Source organism: Hypomesus transpacificus, chromosome 15 (assembly GCF_021917145.1).
Source record: "Hypomesus transpacificus isolate Combined female chromosome 15, fHypTra1, whole genome shotgun sequence".
Lineage (NCBI taxonomy): Eukaryota > Metazoa > Chordata > Actinopteri > Osmeriformes > Osmeridae > Hypomesus > Hypomesus transpacificus.
In genome coordinates, this window is record NC_061074.1 from 793,641 (window position 1) to 811,417 (window position 17,777).

The 17,777-nt window shown below is 47.6% G+C and overlaps 3 protein-coding genes across 3 annotated transcripts; 2 read left to right on the forward strand and 1 right to left on the reverse strand.

The window, feature by feature from the left end:
• Nucleotides 1–211: 211 nt before the first annotated feature.
• Nucleotides 212–2,447, forward strand: LOC124478060 (retinol-binding protein 2-like). Its single transcript, XM_047036168.1, has 4 exons — nucleotides 212–345; nucleotides 1,696–1,874; nucleotides 2,024–2,125; nucleotides 2,374–2,447. The coding sequence occupies exons 1-4, from the start codon at nucleotides 273–275 to the stop codon at nucleotides 2,425–2,427; spliced, it is 408 nt and encodes a 135-aa protein (XP_046892124.1). The 5' UTR covers nucleotides 212–272; the 3' UTR covers nucleotides 2,428–2,447.
• Nucleotides 2,448–3,264: 817 nt separating this feature from the next.
• Nucleotides 3,265–13,712, forward strand: LOC124477758 (coatomer subunit beta'-like). Its single transcript, XM_047035757.1, has 22 exons — nucleotides 3,265–3,499; nucleotides 4,218–4,355; nucleotides 4,543–4,629; nucleotides 4,774–4,900; nucleotides 5,811–5,959; nucleotides 6,207–6,353; nucleotides 6,466–6,565; nucleotides 6,765–6,907; nucleotides 7,212–7,411; nucleotides 7,539–7,649; nucleotides 7,772–7,860; nucleotides 7,965–8,071; nucleotides 8,294–8,437; nucleotides 8,736–8,866; nucleotides 9,183–9,390; nucleotides 9,576–9,686; nucleotides 9,887–10,101; nucleotides 10,267–10,359; nucleotides 10,591–10,771; nucleotides 11,203–11,271; nucleotides 11,454–12,734; nucleotides 12,974–13,712. Exons 1-22 carry the CDS (start codon nucleotides 3,497–3,499, stop codon nucleotides 13,064–13,066), a joined length of 3,927 nt encoding a protein of 1,308 aa, XP_046891713.1. The 5' UTR covers nucleotides 3,265–3,496; the 3' UTR covers nucleotides 13,067–13,712.
• Nucleotides 13,713–13,796: 84 nt separating this feature from the next.
• Nucleotides 13,797–17,270, reverse strand: mrps22 (mitochondrial ribosomal protein S22). Its single transcript, XM_047035758.1, has 8 exons — nucleotides 17,134–17,270; nucleotides 16,545–16,705; nucleotides 16,229–16,393; nucleotides 15,996–16,139; nucleotides 15,653–15,736; nucleotides 15,165–15,310; nucleotides 14,831–14,939; nucleotides 13,797–14,184 (listed from the first exon to the last, which is right to left on the reverse strand). The coding sequence occupies exons 1-8, from the start codon at nucleotides 17,258–17,260 to the stop codon at nucleotides 14,095–14,097; spliced, it is 1,026 nt and encodes a 341-aa protein (XP_046891714.1). The 5' UTR covers nucleotides 17,261–17,270; the 3' UTR covers nucleotides 13,797–14,094.
• Between the last annotated feature and the right edge of the window lie 507 nt (nucleotides 17,271–17,777).

Consider the following 17,777-nt stretch of genomic DNA (forward strand, 5'->3'; position numbering starts at 1 on the left):
ACAAACACACACATATACACACATAGCATGCACAGACTGTACATGCACACAAATGCTTCGACCCACTCAGACACACGTGCAAAAGGAAATCGACGTACACGCTCAAACTCTTTTCCCCTGTCCTCTCAGAGACAGACTTGTTATCAAGCGGACCCTGCCCCTTCAGTCCAGCATTACACACACACACTGTATAAAGGGCTGGGCTCTTCAGACAATCTCTATCAGTCCACTGCTAGATATTTCCAGGTCCTTACCCACACACCATCGTCAAAATGCCTGCAGACTACAATGGAACATGGGAGATGGTATCCAACGACAAATTTGAGGACATAATGAAGGCGATTGGTAAGTGGTCCTTCTACCGCCTGTACGAAAACAAGGTTTTCTTGCCAGTATGTTTGAGAGCGGCCGAGGGCGAGGACAGGAGAGGAGGATGTAGGAGGATAGGAGAGAGGGAGTGAGAGACAGAGAGAGACACAGAGGGGAAGCAGAAGAAGGATGAAAGAGAGGACAGAAAACAGGAGAATAAGAGTGGATCTAGAGATAAACAAGTCAAGTTCAGATATAAAAGTCAGAGAGGAAAAGAGAGAGAGGGGGCATGTGAATGAGAAAGAAAGAGGGAAGAAGAGAGAGAAAGAGTGTGTGTGTGTGTGTGTGTGTGAATGTGAATGTGTGTGAAAGAATGCACCGGCTGTGCTTCATTTACTTATTGAGCTGCTGTCAGGCCAACTTAACCTCCACAGTGTGATCCGCCCGCCGCCTGTTATCAAGACGAATAAATATTGATTCACTCTTTCCGTCTTCCCATCCTTCCCCTTCCGGAGGAGACCAATTTCGACCTGGCTCTGGCACGCAGGCGTGACGTTTGGAAGCTAGGCTGAGGCGCCATCCGCTCGCGCCGCATTGATCAACCCCCAAAGTCTTTCATTATTCACAACTTTATCTGCAATTCATACTGTAACACTCCCTCTGCGTTTCACCCCAGCAAATCCGAAAATCCTAAATCCGTAACGTTTCATTCTGCGCCTCTCATTACCATGAGCGAAGGGAAAATTACGCTGAATATGGAAATGGAGACAAAAATATGCTTTGGGTGGGTAAATAAGAGAGTTTCATCACAAAAATGGACAGATTTAAATTGAATTTTCAAATGGAATATGAATATCAGAATGGGTGGTTGGCTTTGGTGGGGCTTAATGTTTAATGGGTGGTGAAACTCATTTGGGTCTATTTCCAACCCAAGGTCATTTTTAAAAGGGTAAATGGGATTGTCAACAGAGTGCGCTGAGTGGAATTGTAATTCTTAGACTGCAGCAGAAGTCTATTGTGTGTGTGTGTGTGTGTGTGTGTGTGTGTGTGTGTGTGTGTGTGTGTGTGTGTGTGTGTGTGTGTGTGTGTGTGTGTGTGTGTGTGTGTGTGTGGTATATGGCATCACAGGGGACATAGAGAAGAAGGCATTAGGGTTTCTTTTATCCAAATTCAGTCCTAATGTGCTTATGGGACTCCCTGTGATGTGGCAGTTTGACTGACAAATGGAAACATATTAAATATCCCTTTAATGTTGGCACACACAGATGAAAACATATTAAGTATCCCTATAGACATACACTGATATCCCAGGGCCATGCAAAGCCTCTGCAATGATTTCTAATTTAATCTTTAACTATTGGCCCCTATGGTTTGTCTGTCCTGCAGACATTGACTTTGCCACCAGGAAAATTGCAGCTCACCTGAGCCAGACCAAGGTGATTGTCCAGAACGGAGACAAATTCGAGACCAAGACCCTAAGCACCTTCCGGAACTACGAAGTGAACTTTGTAGTAGGGGAGGAGTTTGAGGAGACCACTAAGGGGCTGGACAACAGAGTGGTCAAGGTAGGACTGATGACAAAACCATAGAGTTTGAAAAGTTCAGATTCATACCTTGGAAAGGCTGTGTCAATGAATGCTTTTAACACTTAGCCTTCCGGATTCAACTCTGTATGCTTGTGTAAGGTATACGTGTGTGTGTGTGTGTGTCTCAGACATTGGTCACCTGGGATGGAGACAAGCTGGTGTGTGTCCAGAAGGGAGAGAAGGAAAACCGTGGTTGGAAACATTGGATTGAGGGAGACCTACTGCACCAGGTGAGAAAGAGAGAGAGACAGAGAGAGAGAGAGAGAGAGAGAGAGAGAGAGAGAGAGAGAGAGAGAGAGAGAGAGAGAGAGAGACAGAGAGGTGTAATGGGGTGGAAGAGTGAGAGTAAGCGAGAGAGAGAGTTAAAGCAAAGCAATCGTTCAGCTACTCACATGTGCCAAGATACATTTATATTATGTAACTGTAAATCTGATATTTATTACGTGTTAATCTAATGTTGAGTGTCTGTCTGTTTTAGGAAATCACCTGTAAAGATAAAGTCTGTCGCCAAGTATTCAAGAAAAAACAATAAAAACTGATTTCATCACCTGATACTAATGGCTTCATTTTTGGGGGGCATAATGTGTGATCTGTTTTTGATGACATTGTATATATATATCCAATTAATACATCATCCAACTGTCAAGTGTAGTGAGTTATGAGTTATTTCTGCATGTGTTCTTTCAAGCATGCATGATTTATTGGATTTGCTGCCGTTTTATGAACACATCTTTTTCTCGATTCAATCTCCAACCAAGGTCTGGGCGTTAATTCTTTGATAAAGATAAAGCTGACTAAAAAGTAGCCTAATTAATTTGGTAGAATACTAAAAAAGATTAAAATACATTTTTAATGTTATCAGATAACTCTTTGGAGTTGCCGGTGTTATCTACACCACAAGGACACTTTTCAATGATAATCAATGAAGCTCTGAACATAAAACGATGAAGCAACATGGACTATGACAGCGCAAGAGCAGAAACTGCAAGATTTATAATTGCAATTTGCAGTTTAATGCTATACTAACATAAAGCGGAGGTCGTCACGCATGTAGCCCATATATGCATCTGCTGAGATATAGGATTAATAAAGAAACGTGCGTGCCTGTCTGTCTGTCACTGATTTAAACTTCATGGCAAACTGATTTGCAACTTTGTCAACCATAATTCTATTTGTCTATCTTTACAGGTCCCTGTTTTTTGAGCTCTTAAGAATAATTGCAGAAATTGCCTACTTAGAATGTTTTGATTAAATCTTAATTAATTAATGTTTCAAATATAATCCACACTTGCTTATTTGTTTAGTACGGTACAGGGGAGAGGAATTTTCATTTCAAAGACATCTGCGAATAACCAAACACCTTCACATTGACTTCGGTCCTCTGTTACCCACGTCCATTCTGTTTCTGTAAACTGCCTATAGGCTGTCTGCTATAGTACAACATGTTCCAGCTCCCCACCGGATCTTGCGAAGAGCATAGACAGGAAACCCCATAGAATCCACGTAGCCAAAGATTATCCACTCAATCTCCCTGTTCAAGCCCGACGCGTGTTGCTGGGAGGACGGGCACTTTATAAAACACCACCCGCCGAATTGGAAACATGGTAAGGCTTAATGAATTAAACTTTGGTAATAAAATACATGCTCTTATTCGAGGCATCACCTTTCCAAAACCGATCTCAAATTTTCTTATAAAGCGTTGTATCTTACGACAGTTTTTTGCAACATAGTATAATATCGTCGCACTACAGTAGGTTACCTTATATCGTTTATAAATTAACACATAATGTCACGCAACATGAAGAAACGTTTCAGCATTCCATAAAATGGAAACAGTAGAACGTTGTTAAGGCTACTGAAGCAAGCTTCGTAACTGCTCTCTACTATCAACTAGGCCCGTGTATTCAAAAAGTTGTCAAAACATGCTCACATTACAATAGTAGCGAGCTATTATCTATTTTCACAACTTGAAAACATGTAAATAATCGCTGAAAGCAAGTGCAGTCGAGCAGCTCAAATCGGGAATGAGGGGGATACACAGACACGCCCCCACATCAACTTACTCTTCATGCTTTGAGGTTGACGTGAGCCCGTTTAGGAATGACAACACAAACAGAAAGAAACCTTTTGCAGACACCAACGCAAGTAATGTAAAAATAGAATAGTCCACACTAGGCTTTTACCAGCAAAGTCCGACAGCGCCCTGTCACAATAGTTTAAAGGTACTGCACTGTAACACATTCCCCTATTTTCATAACCAACTCCATCCATCAATCTGTCCATCCATCATATCTACCTATTTCTGAAACCCCCTCACCCCAGCCCCTGCGTCTGGACATCAAGCGGAAGCTGACCGCTAGGTCAGACCGTGTGAAGAGCGTCGACCTGCACCCAACAGAACCATGGATGGTGGCCAGCCTCTACAATGGCAGTGTGTGTGTGTGGAACCACGAGACCCAGGTACAAACCCTTCACTCCTCCGGCCAAACAATCCATTCATCTAACATCTATGCATTTTCCTGGCTAGCCTTAAATATTTGCACTAAAACCAAAACGATTTCATCTACTGTAGAGGCAGCTTCCAAAACAGCAAGAACTTCCACTGTGACTTGCTCTGATGGTTTGTGTGAATGTTGTGTGTGTTCAGACCCTGGTGAAGACGTTCGAGGTGTGTGACCTGCCCGTGAGAGTGGCCAAGTTTGTGGCTCGCAAACACTGGGTCATTGCTGGAGCTGTAAGTCTTCTCACACACACACACGCAGCATACAGCTTTTGCGAACGCTTCCCAGGAACGACTACGTTCCCTCCCTTCCCTGTGTTCATCCGTATCTCTCTCTCTCTCTCTCTCTCTCTCTCTCTCTCTCTCTGTCCTCCGCAGGATGACATGCAGATCAGAGTGTTCAACTACAACACGCTGGAGAGAAGCCACATGTTCGAGGCCCACTCGGACTACATCCGCTGTATAGCAGTCCACCCTACACAGCCTTACATCCTCACCAGCAGTGGTACGGACACACACACACACCAGTGTTTCCCCTATGTTGATTTTACCGTGGCGGCGCGCCACGGTTAAATTTCTGCCGCCACGGTATCAGAATTAGAGCTGTACAAAATTTGAGGCCGTCTATCAGCTGTGATTGTCAGAGAGCATGTCGGAGAATAGCACAGACGCGCTTCACAGCGCAGGTGAGATTGCGCGTGTGCGTCCTTGAGAACTGAAAGTCGTATAACTTATGTTGTCAGTTCATTTAAGCCTGTTATTGTATTAGTCTATAGTTATTGCAAATTTAAATTAAGTTAACTGGTGATTTTCGTTGTTTATATTCTTCCCCTGCTTGCGAAATTGCACGTCTGTTGATTCAATAGCGATTGCTGCCCTTGCTCACATTTGTATTTTAGGTGCATTATTATGCTTAAGTAGCCTAGTTTTAATGAATACATAGTGTGTATATTGTTATTATTTGCTACAGAATGCTTATCCTATCAAGATCAAATGAAGCAGACAGTGTACATGCTTCCCAGTGGCCTACCTTAATGTGTAGGCTAGGCCACTGCATTTACAATAAGTTGTTACGTCAATTATTAACTGGCAGCATTTATGCCATTTAGAACATACTGTAAGGTATCTTTAAGTATGCTAATATTATTTCTTTAGGGGAAATAGGACGAAAATATGTGCAATATTACATTAGATATTAGACTTGTACATTAAGCTGCTCCGAAATATAGGGTTAGCACTTTGTTTTGGCCGGGGGGGGTAGACCTGACCTGCCCCCACTGCTAAAAAAAATCCTAGGGGAAACTGCACACACACACACACAAGCAATCATGAAGATGTCAACACACACATAAATAAAAAAAACAAGCATTCAAAGTATATCTAGATTTTGTGTGTGTGTGTTTGCGATCCTCTAGACGACATGCTGATCAAGCTGTGGGATTGGGACAGGAAGTGGGTGTGTGGTCAGGTGTTCGAAGGCCACACCCACTACGTCATGCAGATCGTCATCAACCCCAAAGACAACAACCAGTTTGCCAGCGCCTCTCTGGACAGGACCATTAAGGTTCTACATACACACACACACCTGCATGCGCATGCGCACACCTGCATGTATAAACACACACGTGCAAAAACATCAATCACGATTCAAGTACAAACAGAAACAAACTACCTGACAAGATAACAAAATACCTTCAGTCCTTGTCTAACACTTCTCTTAACTCTGTAGTGAGTCTGTTGTGTTCAACTATGTGTTGGTGTCAGTTAAGTGTGTGCTGGTTATGGACTGCATGGGTGTTGGGGGGTTGCAGGTGTGGCAGCTGGGGTCCAACACCCCTAACTTCACCCTGGAGGGTCATGAGAAGGGGGTGAACTGCATCGACTACTACAGCGGAGGAGACAAGCCCTACCTGATATCTGGGGCAGATGACCGCCTTGTTAAGATCTGGGACTACCAGGTACTCTCACATGCAGGCGTGTACACACACACACACACACACACATGGTCAGTCTCATGACCACACACACACATTATTTACTCTTGTCTCACAACTGTGTACTCTGCTCCAGAACAAGACATGTGTGCAGACTCTGGAAGGCCATGCTCAGAATGTGTCCTGTGTTAGTTTCCACCCTGAACTGCCAATCATCCTCACAGGCTCCGAGGACGGTGGGTAATGGAGTCTCTTAGACCTCCCCATACTTTCAACTGCTCCCTTGTTAGTAACTTTCTACATCCATGTCGTTTTTAGACTCGGGACAATCAGTTGGTTGTCCTTTGTGGATTGTGTGTTGTATGGCGTGTTCATGTTTCTATATTTTCACCTCACTTTTCTGTCTCACGCACACACACACACATTCTCACACAGGCACCGTGCGAGTCTGGCACTCCAGTACATACCGCCTAGAGAACACGCTAAACTACGGCATGGAGCGTGTGTGGTGTGTGTGTGGCCAGCGCGGCTCCAACAGCGTGGCTCTGGGCTACGACGAAGGAAGCATCCTCATCAAGGTACTGCTTTTGGAAAGGACTACACCTCCCATAGTGCTTTGCACTGCTCAGCCTCAGCATTCACCTCTGTGAGGCTCCCTTTTGATGGTTTTGTCTTGACTTTGTCTTGACGTTGACTTTGGGTTTCTTATTGCCCCCAAAAATAAAACTCACTGGCACTTTGGTTCATGGAAACATCTCTGTTTCAGCATATTTAGATTCGGACCCTTGACCTTCTGCTCTGACGTGTCCTCCCTCGTTCCACAAATTCCCTGACGCCTCCCTGTAACCCCTTCATCTCCTCCCCCTCCTCCTCCTCCCTCAGTTGGGCCGTGAGGAGCCGGCTATGTCCATGGACGCCAGTGGAAAGATCATGTGGGCGCGCCACTCAGAGGTGCAGCAGGCCAACCTGAAGGCCATGGGAGATGCAGAGATCCGGGACGGAGAGCGCCTCCCCCTGGCCGTCAAGGACATGGGCAGCTGTGAGATCTACCCCCAGACCATCCAGCACAACCCCAACGGCAGGTGTGTGTCTGTGGGTGGGTGGATGGGCGGGGTGATGGGTTACATGTGTTCCAGTGGGAATGTGTGTGTGTGTGTCTAAATGTATGCGTTTCATTCAAAAGACGTGTGTGTCGTCCGTCATCCTCAGGTTCGTGGTGGTGTGTGGAGACGGAGAGTACATCATCTACACCGCCATGGCTCTCAGGAACAAGAGCTTCGGCTCAGCCCAGGAGTTTGTCTGGGCCCACGACTCTTCTGAGTAGGTCAAACACACCACGGTGACACGGACCAGACATGGTCGTCCATGGTCCAGACACGTTCCGACGTGGTAGCGCTGATTGAACTTTGACTGATTGTTACTTTTTTTCCTGCCTCCTACAGGTATGCCATTAGAGAAAGCAACAGTATGATTAAAATCTTCAAGAACTTTAAGGAGAAGAAAGCGTTTAAACCAGACTTTGGTGCTGAAGGTGAGTTTGTGTGTTTCTGGGAGCAAAGGTTTTGCACACGGAATTATTAGCGTGCTGAAAGGAGTAGTTGTGTTGGTTTGCCAATATCCATGTGTGTGCATTAGGTATCCACGGGGGTTTCCTGCTGGGTGTGAAGTCTACCAGTGGTCTGGCGTTCTACGACTGGGAGAACGCAGAGCTGGTCCGGCGCATTGAGATCCAGCCCAAACATGTGAGTTAGCTGACGACCCCTGACCTTTACACTGCTGCTCACCACATCTGAGGATTTGGGACAGGACCAGGAATGGACTGTGTCCAGTGTAGAAATGTGAAGGAATAAAAGTTGAATTTACTTCCGGACACTTACTCTCACTCACTTTCCTGACTTTTCTAGTGGTTCAGATAGTCCACCTGACTTCCGACGTTATGCCTGACCTCTGACCCTTGTGCTCAGATCTTCTGGTCAGACTCGGGCGAGCTGGTGTGCATCGCGACGGAGGAGTCCTTCTTCGTGCTGCGCTACCTGTCTGAGAAGGTGGCCGTCGCCCAGGAGACGAAGGAGGGGGTGACGGAGGACGGGATCGAGGACGCCTTCGAGGTAGGAGGCCGCTGGAGCACCAGAGCCAGCCAGCCTGTCTGGGCAGAGACTGAGGGAGGAGGCAGAACGCCGGCACAGAATGAAAGATTTACTGAAAACTTCGACTTATCTTTGTTGTTTTTTGCTTTGTTTTTTTTCTTCCATTTCTCCTGGTTTCATCATTTTCTCTCTCTCCTCTCTGTCTGTCTTCTCTCTTTCTTCTTTCTTTTCCTCTCTTATTCTCTCGCCCTCCCCCTCTCTATCAATCCCCCCCACACACACCCACACACACACACACACACACTCCCACTCCTGGCAGGTGCTTGGGGAGATCCAGGAGGTGGTGAAGACGGGCATCTGGGTGGGAGACTGCTTCATCTACACCAGCTCCGTCAACAGACTCAACTACTACGTCGGGGGAGAGATCGTCACCATAGCCCACCTGGACAGGTACCGTCAAACAAACAAACAAACTTCCAATCCGATTCTCCCTCTTCCAGTCGGCTTCAGCCTCTTCCAATCAGATTCTCCGAACTTTAAAGTCCACATCTCCCTCCAGTCAGCACGCGCCGTCAGTTGCCAATGGACTTATTTCGAACCAGATCCATAGAACAATTATGTTGAAACAAAAATGACGTTTTCACCCTGGCACGCCATGCCTTTTTTCCCCCTCATGTGATGATGCGCATTGTGTTGCCTCCTGGCATAAAAACGTAGCGCCTTCATACATCTCCCTGTCCGTGTTCCCCTCTCCTGTGGGCTGCAGAACCATGTACCTGCTGGGCTACATCCCCAAGGACGACCGTCTGTACCTGGGAGACAAGGAGCTCAACATCGTCAGCTTCTCCCTGCTGGTGTCGGTGCTGGAGTACCAGACGGCGGTCATGAGGAGAGACTTCAGCATGGCCGACAGGGTGCTGCCCACCATCCCCAAGGAGCAGAGGACCAGGGTCGCCCACTTCCTGGAGAAGCAGGTAGGTCTGTCTGAGTGTGTGTGTGGGTGTGTTTGTGCTCATATATGTTTGAGTGTGTCTGTGTGTGTGTGTGAGAGCACATCTCTGTTCATGCTGAGCCCTGGTACCAGGCTGTTGTCAGTAGTGTGTGTGTGCCTGACAGTAGGTGTGTTCCTCCAGCTTCTTCTTCTTCTGTGTCTGGCCAGGGTTTCAGGCAGCAGGCCCTGGGCGTGTCCACAGACCCCGAGCACAGGTTCGAGCTGGCTCTGCAACTGGGGGAGCTGAAGGTAGCCTACCAGCTGGCCATAGAGGCAGAGGTAAGAGACACACACACACACACACACACACACTAGATGTGACATCTGGTCTCACTAAAGAGACAGAGGCTCGCACTCTTGAGTCGATTGGGGAGAAATGGAATTGAACATGAGCTGGTGATGGTTTAATGATGGTGTTTTCCCTCCCTCCCTCCCTCCTTCTCTCCCTCCCTCCCTCCCTCCCTCCCATGTGGCCTCAGTCTGAGCAGAAGTGGAAGCAGTTAGCCGAGCTCGCCACCACCAAGTGCCAGTTTGGCTTGGCCCAGGAGTGCCTGCACCATGCCCAGGACTACGGAGGTCTTCTCCTGCTGGCTACAGCCTCCGGGAACGCCAGCATGGTGGGCAAACTGGCGGAGGGGGCGGAGCGCGATGGCAAGACCAACGTGGCGTTCCTCACCTATTTCCTGCAGGGGAAGTGAGTGTGAGGGGAAATGGGCGGAGGGTACGAGAAGGAGGAGTGCGATTTGCAGTGCATACGTTCTCAGGGCGATTTGCAGAAGGACAGAATGACCCCATCATTTCATTTGTAGTCTTACAGATGTTGTTGTTTACCCTCCAACCCCCCGCCCCTCCCTCGCAGGTTGGATAAATGTCTGGACATTCTCATCAAAACCAACCGTCTGCCAGAGGCTGCGTTTCTGGCTAGGACCTACCTGCCCAGTCACGTGTCAAGGTACTACTAGACTAACCCAGACTGTTTGTCAGTTTTAATCCAAATTCTCTTGAGTTTTCCTGGGAGTTTTTCTTGTCTTCTTTGAAAGTTGTTTTAGCTCGACATATGTAAGCCCCTCTGTGACCATGCTTGTAAAAAAGAGGGCTACACGATGAGATTTGATCTTCTAAATGGAAGCTCCGCTGCACGCGGTGGGTGCTGCTCCACCCCTAACGACGTCTCCACCCGCAGAGTGGTGAAGCTGTGGAAGGACAGCCTGTCCAAGGTCAACCAGAAGGCAGCCGACGCGCTGGCAGACCCCACCGAGTACGGGAACCTGTTCCCTGGCCTCCAGCAGGCCCTGCTGGCCGAGACCTACCTGAGGGAGACCCACGTGTGCGTGCGGCCTGCCGCTGAGTACCCCCGGATCACGGTCAGTTGGTCACTCTGCCGGAGCTGGTGCCGGGCGGTGGGTAGAGTCTCCATTGAAAAGCTGGATGTGAAGGATCTCCACAGCCCTGTGTTGGTCTACTGGTCTACTCATTAAACATCATCCATAAATACATACATCATGAGACAACTTTTACCCAGAAGAGGGTTTCAAGGTATGGTCCAAATCGGACCTGTTTTGGGGGGTTGTCAATAGGCTAGGGTTAGGTGGGACGGCGTGTGGTTGGTATTTAAACCCTGCTCTGACAAACTTCACTGCGGCCCAGCCACCCTGGGTGCTTTAAGGTTAACGATAGCTGCTCTGTACACCGCTCACGGAATGCACACGACGTTGAGCTTTGATGTTTTCATTTAGCATCTTTTCTCATTTCATGGCTTTGCCCGCTCATTAGCTCCAATCTCTCCCCTCTGCAGCCCAGCGAGGATCGGAGTGTCCTTGAGGAATCTTCCGGCTACGTGCCAACAGGAGGGACGTCTGCAGAGGTGCGATCTGGAACATCACACCTCTGAAACACACGAGTTTCCCAGCTTAGCCAGCCTTTTAAAAGCTGCAAATATGGCCCTGAATTTCTACTTAAATTGCACTGTTCAATTGAATTGTTCTTTTAATTTGTTTTTTTGATTGGACGTTTTTTTTTCCATTGTGGTATTTTAATTTCCTATAGACGGTGGCTGAGTTCATGAAGGAACCCCCCGTAGTGGCAGAAGTGGTAGCCGCTGCAGCTCCAGAAGCCCCTGTTCTGGAAGAGGCCATTACGATGGAAGAGGAGGAACCTGTCTTGGCTGCAGTGGATGAGCCCGTTGCCATGGAGGAGGTGAAGTCCGTCACAGCAGCTGTGGAAGAGTCTATTGCCGTGGCAGCAGAAGAAAGACCTGTCACAGAAGTGGAACAGCCCATCATGGCAGAAGAGGAGGCCCCCATTTCTGTTGAAGTGGCCGAGCCAGAAGTGACAGCAGAGGTGGAAGATACCATTACAAAGCAAGAGGAGGTTCCAGTCACTGCAGAGGGAGACTTACTGGGTACAGACACCCCCCTAACTATACCAGATATGGTACAAAGCCCAGAGCAGGACGTCATGGTAACAGAGGAGGCTGCTGAGGATGTAGCTTCAACAGCTGAAGTCATAGCAACAGATCCAGCACCTTTAGCTGATGCTGTCTTGGCAACAGAGGAAGATCACAATAAAGAGACAGTAACTCATGCTTACGAGGCAACATTACAGGTCATGGCAACAGAGGAAGCACCGGTGACAGATTCAGTCATACCAGAAGCCATAGCAACCGAAAAAGCACCCGAGGCTGTTGCGATAGAGACGGTGGTAGCAACAGAAGCCACAGTAACAGATGCCAATACGGTTTTTGAACTTCTATCAGAGTCCATAGCAACAGAAGAAGTATCTGTAACAGAGGAGGTCATAACAGAAGCCATAGCTACAGAAGCCATAGCAACAGAAGCAACACCTGTTACCGAGGTGGCACCAGAACCCCTAGCAAATGAGCCAACACCTGAGACGGTTACCATAGATACAATGGCAGTGTCCGAAACACTTGTTACACAGGTACTTCCAGAACCAATTGTACCGGCTTATCCAGTAGAGGACCTCATTACAGTGGAAGAACCAAAGTCAGTCCCGGCACCACTTTTAGACCCTTTCCCAGCTATGGCACCAGTACTGGAGCCCTTCTCGTCCCTAGCCCCGGCCCCAGACCCAGCTACAGCCCCAGCACTAGACTTCTTCTCAGACCTAGACCCGTTCTCATGTATAGCTCCAGTGGCAGCCCCAGCCTCACCAGCGCTCCCAGGGGAGACGGGGTCCAGCCTGGCCCCCATCCAGCCCATGCTTGCCCCCTCTCTGCTTGTCCCGCAGCCTGTGGTCCCAGTAGTGGCCCCCACAGAGGAGAAGCCGGCCCCGGGGGCAGCAGAGGACCTGGACATGGACGACGAGGTATTTAATGGCTCTGTGCTGCTCTCATTCAACCAGTGTTTAAAATCTCTTTTGTTGCTTTTGGAAATGATGTTTTTCTCTATCACATATCGGTTAATTATCTCCACAGATGTGCGCCTGTTACATTTTGAACACAGCTGCACAAACCCTCAGCGTCAAACACCTGCTAACACACAGTTACACTGTCACCTGCACACACGGTATATTTTGCACTGAAACTGTTTTGTGTTTCCATCTAGGGTCTGGACGATCTGGACCTGGACAACTTTGACCTGGATGATGACATTGACACCTCAGACGTCAACCTGGATGACGACTTCATGGATGACTGATGACTTCCTACGGCAGAAATTCCACTGAATGTGACCAAAGAACACACAGCATTTCTCTCACTCAATGCAAGGGTGGTGTTTTCTATACAAGGGTGACATGGGGAGGGGGAAACTTGAATTGTGTTTTTACAGTATTTGATTTAATAGGTTTTGATAAAATCTCATATCTCTTTATGGTGAATCAGGTACTGTACACTTGCAATAGACAGTATGTGAACGCGTGGCCTTTTCAAGATGGAAAAGCAATAGTTTACCACATCTATACCTCCTTTAGAGCTAACTGTGGACTCTTTCAAAATGGAGTCTATTTAGAATGCTGCAAAAGTCAGCGGAGCTGACGATCGACACTACACTTTAATGCATGCGTTTCTTCCTAAATATACTGCCTCTTTAACTATCCACAGGAATGGGTCCATCTGTCGTGTCCCAAGTCTAGTGTTGTCATGGCAACATTCAGTACCTTATGTTTTAGTATTGCAGACCTCTGTTATCGTGCCTTTTTAATCTAGACAGCTTTTTATAGGGAAATTGTTCTTTATAGATGTGCATCCAAGTGCCTTATACATGTTTTTGTTAGATTGCCTTAATTTGGCAAGTGTGTCTGGATTAGTAAAGGGAATTAAAAGTTTCATCTTCTCATTGACGATATTTGATGTTCTGAGAATGATTTAATAGGGGACAAGGTGTATAGAAAGAATCATTTTTATTTTGTATGTACATAAATCATGAGGTTTCTGTTGAGTTTGAATGTTAACTTTCAGTACAGATAAAGTATCCAGTCAGCTGTCACGTTTGCCCATTTATCATGTGTGGTGCTCCAACAACAGAACATCACTGGACGAACTCTATCCCAACAGTTACTGATACGGGCATATATGTCACTGAATGCACCACTTTCGAGCTGTATTTGTCAGTTGACAGAGCATGGCAGCAGTTGACATGATTCGACAGACATCCTGCTGCCTGTGGAGCTGGTATCAGACGGGCGGGGCGGGCAGGGGCCGTGTCCCGGAGGATGGCAGGTGAGGTCAAGCGGAGCTCTCTGCCAGGGTCTGCTGGTGGGCCTGCAGAGCCAGCTCGATGTAGCCTGCCCTCTGAGACTCCAGCTGGGTGTACACCTGGAGGGGAGGGGCAGATACATTCTGTAAGGAACTAGCTTCAATCTTTTGCTACCAAAAGGCACGCTAATGTATGTTGGTTTCGTAGCCAAAAGGTTAAATACATATTCAAAACAAATGATTTGGTGAGCTGACAAGATGTTGGTCTGGAATAAGTGGGTCAGCAACTAATTATACCGACATGTCTGTGTGGCTGAACAAGAGGCCCTAAACGAACATTTCATTGACAATGGCAACCCGTATGTGTGTCTGTACTCTGAAACGCTGAGTGGCTGTCCTTCTCCATGACTGAGGTCAGGGGTCACCCTGAGGCCTAATGGGAAGTGAAGTGCCCCAGGATTGGCCCCCAGATTCCCACCGCAGGGACAAACCTCGCCTCACAGGGAACATGAGAAGGCCATGGCATGACCTCACTACAAAGCACTCTGAATCGCCCACCCGTATGACCCCCAACAAGCTTTCAAACTCATTCAAACAAGGGGTGGTTCGCCAGTTTGGTGAACATACTACATATTCCTCACCTCCAAGTATCCCAGCCATCATAACCCCGAGGGAGCGAGCAAGGGAGAAATGTAAAGTGTTGGCACTGCTCCTGAGCCCGTCTGGTGTAGGGGGCCTAGTGCCATACTGGCTGGTGGGACCTCACCTTGAGCAGGTCCAGCCCTGCCGCCCCCTGTCTGCTGGCTTCCTGGGCTGATTGACAGTGAGGGTGGGCCATGTGGAGCAGACGCACCACACTGACCGCATCCTGGACCCTGGGGGAGGCATGGGGAGGATTGGTGGACATTTCTTGGGTAGAAATTTGAGGGAGGGTACGTCTAAGAGCAGATAGGACTGCTTTCCAGAAAATCCTACATCATGATCACAACACAGATGATCTTGCTTCACGGCGAGAGCATTACTGACATGAGACAGCACTTAGTGGGGAGTTCATGCACGCGCAAGTGCATACACACACACACACACGCACACACACTCACAGATCTCTTTGGAGCATGTCTATGATGAGGCCATCCACCCTCTTGTGGGTGACCAGGTACCAGGCCAGGCCTCCGAAGTGCCTGGTGGAACGCAGTAGCTCGTACTTTCCCTGCTTCTCCAGGTCCTCATAGGTCGCCGCGTGGACCTGGACCCCGGAGACAGCCAATAGGGAGACAGTGTTCTACGTCAATCACTGCCAGATGACTGTTCTACATGGAATGAGTGACTTGCATCTGGCGAAGCCAAACAAACCACATATTTGTACACCCCTTTTACAAGCAGTGTCACAAAGGGATTCACAGATGCTTAATGATGAGAACTAATGGTCAACATAGCCCCTCAATAAATAAAAAAGACCTCAAAATTGAAGAAACCTTGGGCATATAAGGGTTCTCACGATAGCAGTAAAGTAGAACAATTGTAAGCAATGGGAAAAAGTAGCCCAGACAGGTTGATAGAAAGGAGGGTGTTTGGGTGGATATCTTACCCGGATGTAGCCTGACGAGTCTGGTTCAAACTGAGCGACGCACATGTCCAACACATCCTCGTGGCGGTCCTGGGAAAATACAATCTGAGAGAGAGAGCGAGAGAGAAAGGGAGAGAGAGAGAGAGAGAGAGAGAGAGAGAGAGAGAGAGAGAGAGATAGAGAGGAACAAAAGGAGACACTCAACAGTGGGTCTACTTAGAAACCTCGCCAACAATGGCATGTCAATCTAGAACAGGGGTGTCAAACCCTGGTCCTCGAGGGCCGCTGTCCTGCATGTTTTAGATGTTTCCCTGCTCCACCCCTGATCTAGAACCTTCCCATCGAGTCCCTCTGGAAGTCCCACCTTGAGGTTCTCCTCCTTAAAGACAGGGGGCGCTGTGAGTTTCCGTCCTGCTTTGGGAAAGTACACTTGGAGGATCCTGTCCCTCTCCTCCCAGGAGGCCTTCCTCAGCGTCCCGCTGGGCTCCCGGATCACGACGAAGCGCTCCTGCAACGCCCACCGAGAGAGTCAGGAGGAGGAAGCACGGGCAAAGCTTTGAGACCCACTCCCTTATGCTGCCTCAGACAGACACACACCCTGTGGGGGATGTTGAAGGTGATGTCAGTGAAGACGTATTTGGCCGTGTCCATGCCCTCCAGGATCTTGTCCTCGGAGAGGACGTCGTCGATGGGCTTCCTCTCGGGCAGCACTGGGGGCATCTTCAGTAGTCTTTCCGCCTCCTCCCTGGCCTTCACAGTGGCCTGAGGGGACACACACGCACTGGAAAGGTTCACAACATAGGCGTGCGGCAGGTATGCAGGTATGGGCTTGGCAGCTGTTTTTCCACTGGCTACGGTGCACAAGAGTGTGTGTGTGTGTGTGTGAGTGTGTGTGTGTGTTGAGAGGGCTCACCTCCTCTAGCTGGGCATCTGTCATGAGTTTGTAGGTGGGTGGCTTCAGCTCTTGTTTCTGGGGTCTGAACACCTTCTGGAGGTCCAAGCCAGTGATCCTCGTCAGGATATTCTGCACTTCCTCGTCCATAAACTTCGGGTTGACATGTACGTCTGGGTTGTCTTGAGACGCACAAAGGATAGGGAGTCAATGATAACTATGATGCATTACAGTATTTTAGATAATCTAACTAACTTTAAAATTAGTGCGCTAGCTACTTTGCTGGCTAACTAAGTCTGATGCTCACTAAGGTCGTTGAGCAGTTTGCAATTACCGGTCACTGAATAAGTACAGTAATGACAAACTCACTTACATTTCAATGACATGTATCAAACTGTCGAATCTAAAATGTGCCATTGATAATGCAGACAATGGTTATCTGAAACTGCATTTTGAAGTGAATTGAATAGCTTTCTATGAAGGTTAAATTCAATTGCTGGTTAAATGCTGTTGCTGCTGTGCTGACTGGCTGGCTAGACAGTGTCACACATGCTACAAGGTCAGTAGTTGGGAGTTCTCGTTGAAGAATATTAAATACAAGAGGGCTTACTGATGTCCGATGATGCACTACACAGCATCCGTCTGCTACGTCTGCCAAACATATTCGAGTGAGAATCGACATTTTTTATCCGAGAACAGCTTCTTAGCAAACACCGTGCTGCACCGATCGTCGCCATGTTTTACTTACGTCATGAAATGGACGTGACCTTTCAACTCAACCCGAGATGAAACATGGGGAATTGAGTCACAACTTACCAAATGTATTTTGAGTGTTGGTATTGTTAGAGTAAAAACAAAATATAATATTAAAAAAGCTTAATAAAAAGTGCACTGGTCCCCGAAATACCTTTAAGAAAATGTGAAAAGTTGTCTGCTGTCCCTTTTTCGGCTTGTTAATATTTGCAACTTCAAGCAGATGTCATTTTGGTCAGCAGGTGGCGCTCATTAGTCACTTCTTTAACTCTCACAGTGGACTGCCGAGTAGTGTGAAGTTCAAGAGCTGATTTGCACCTAAGGACAAGCAGACAAGCAGAAAACCCAGTTAATTCATTTTAAAATATGAGCATCATGTCTATACAGTAAATAAACAGCATAAATATTGTTAATACTTTGGACACCTAGATGAAACCTGCTTTCTATGGGACGACATCGTATGTAGAAAAGTGTGAGAACAAAGAGTGTTGAGTCCTCGTT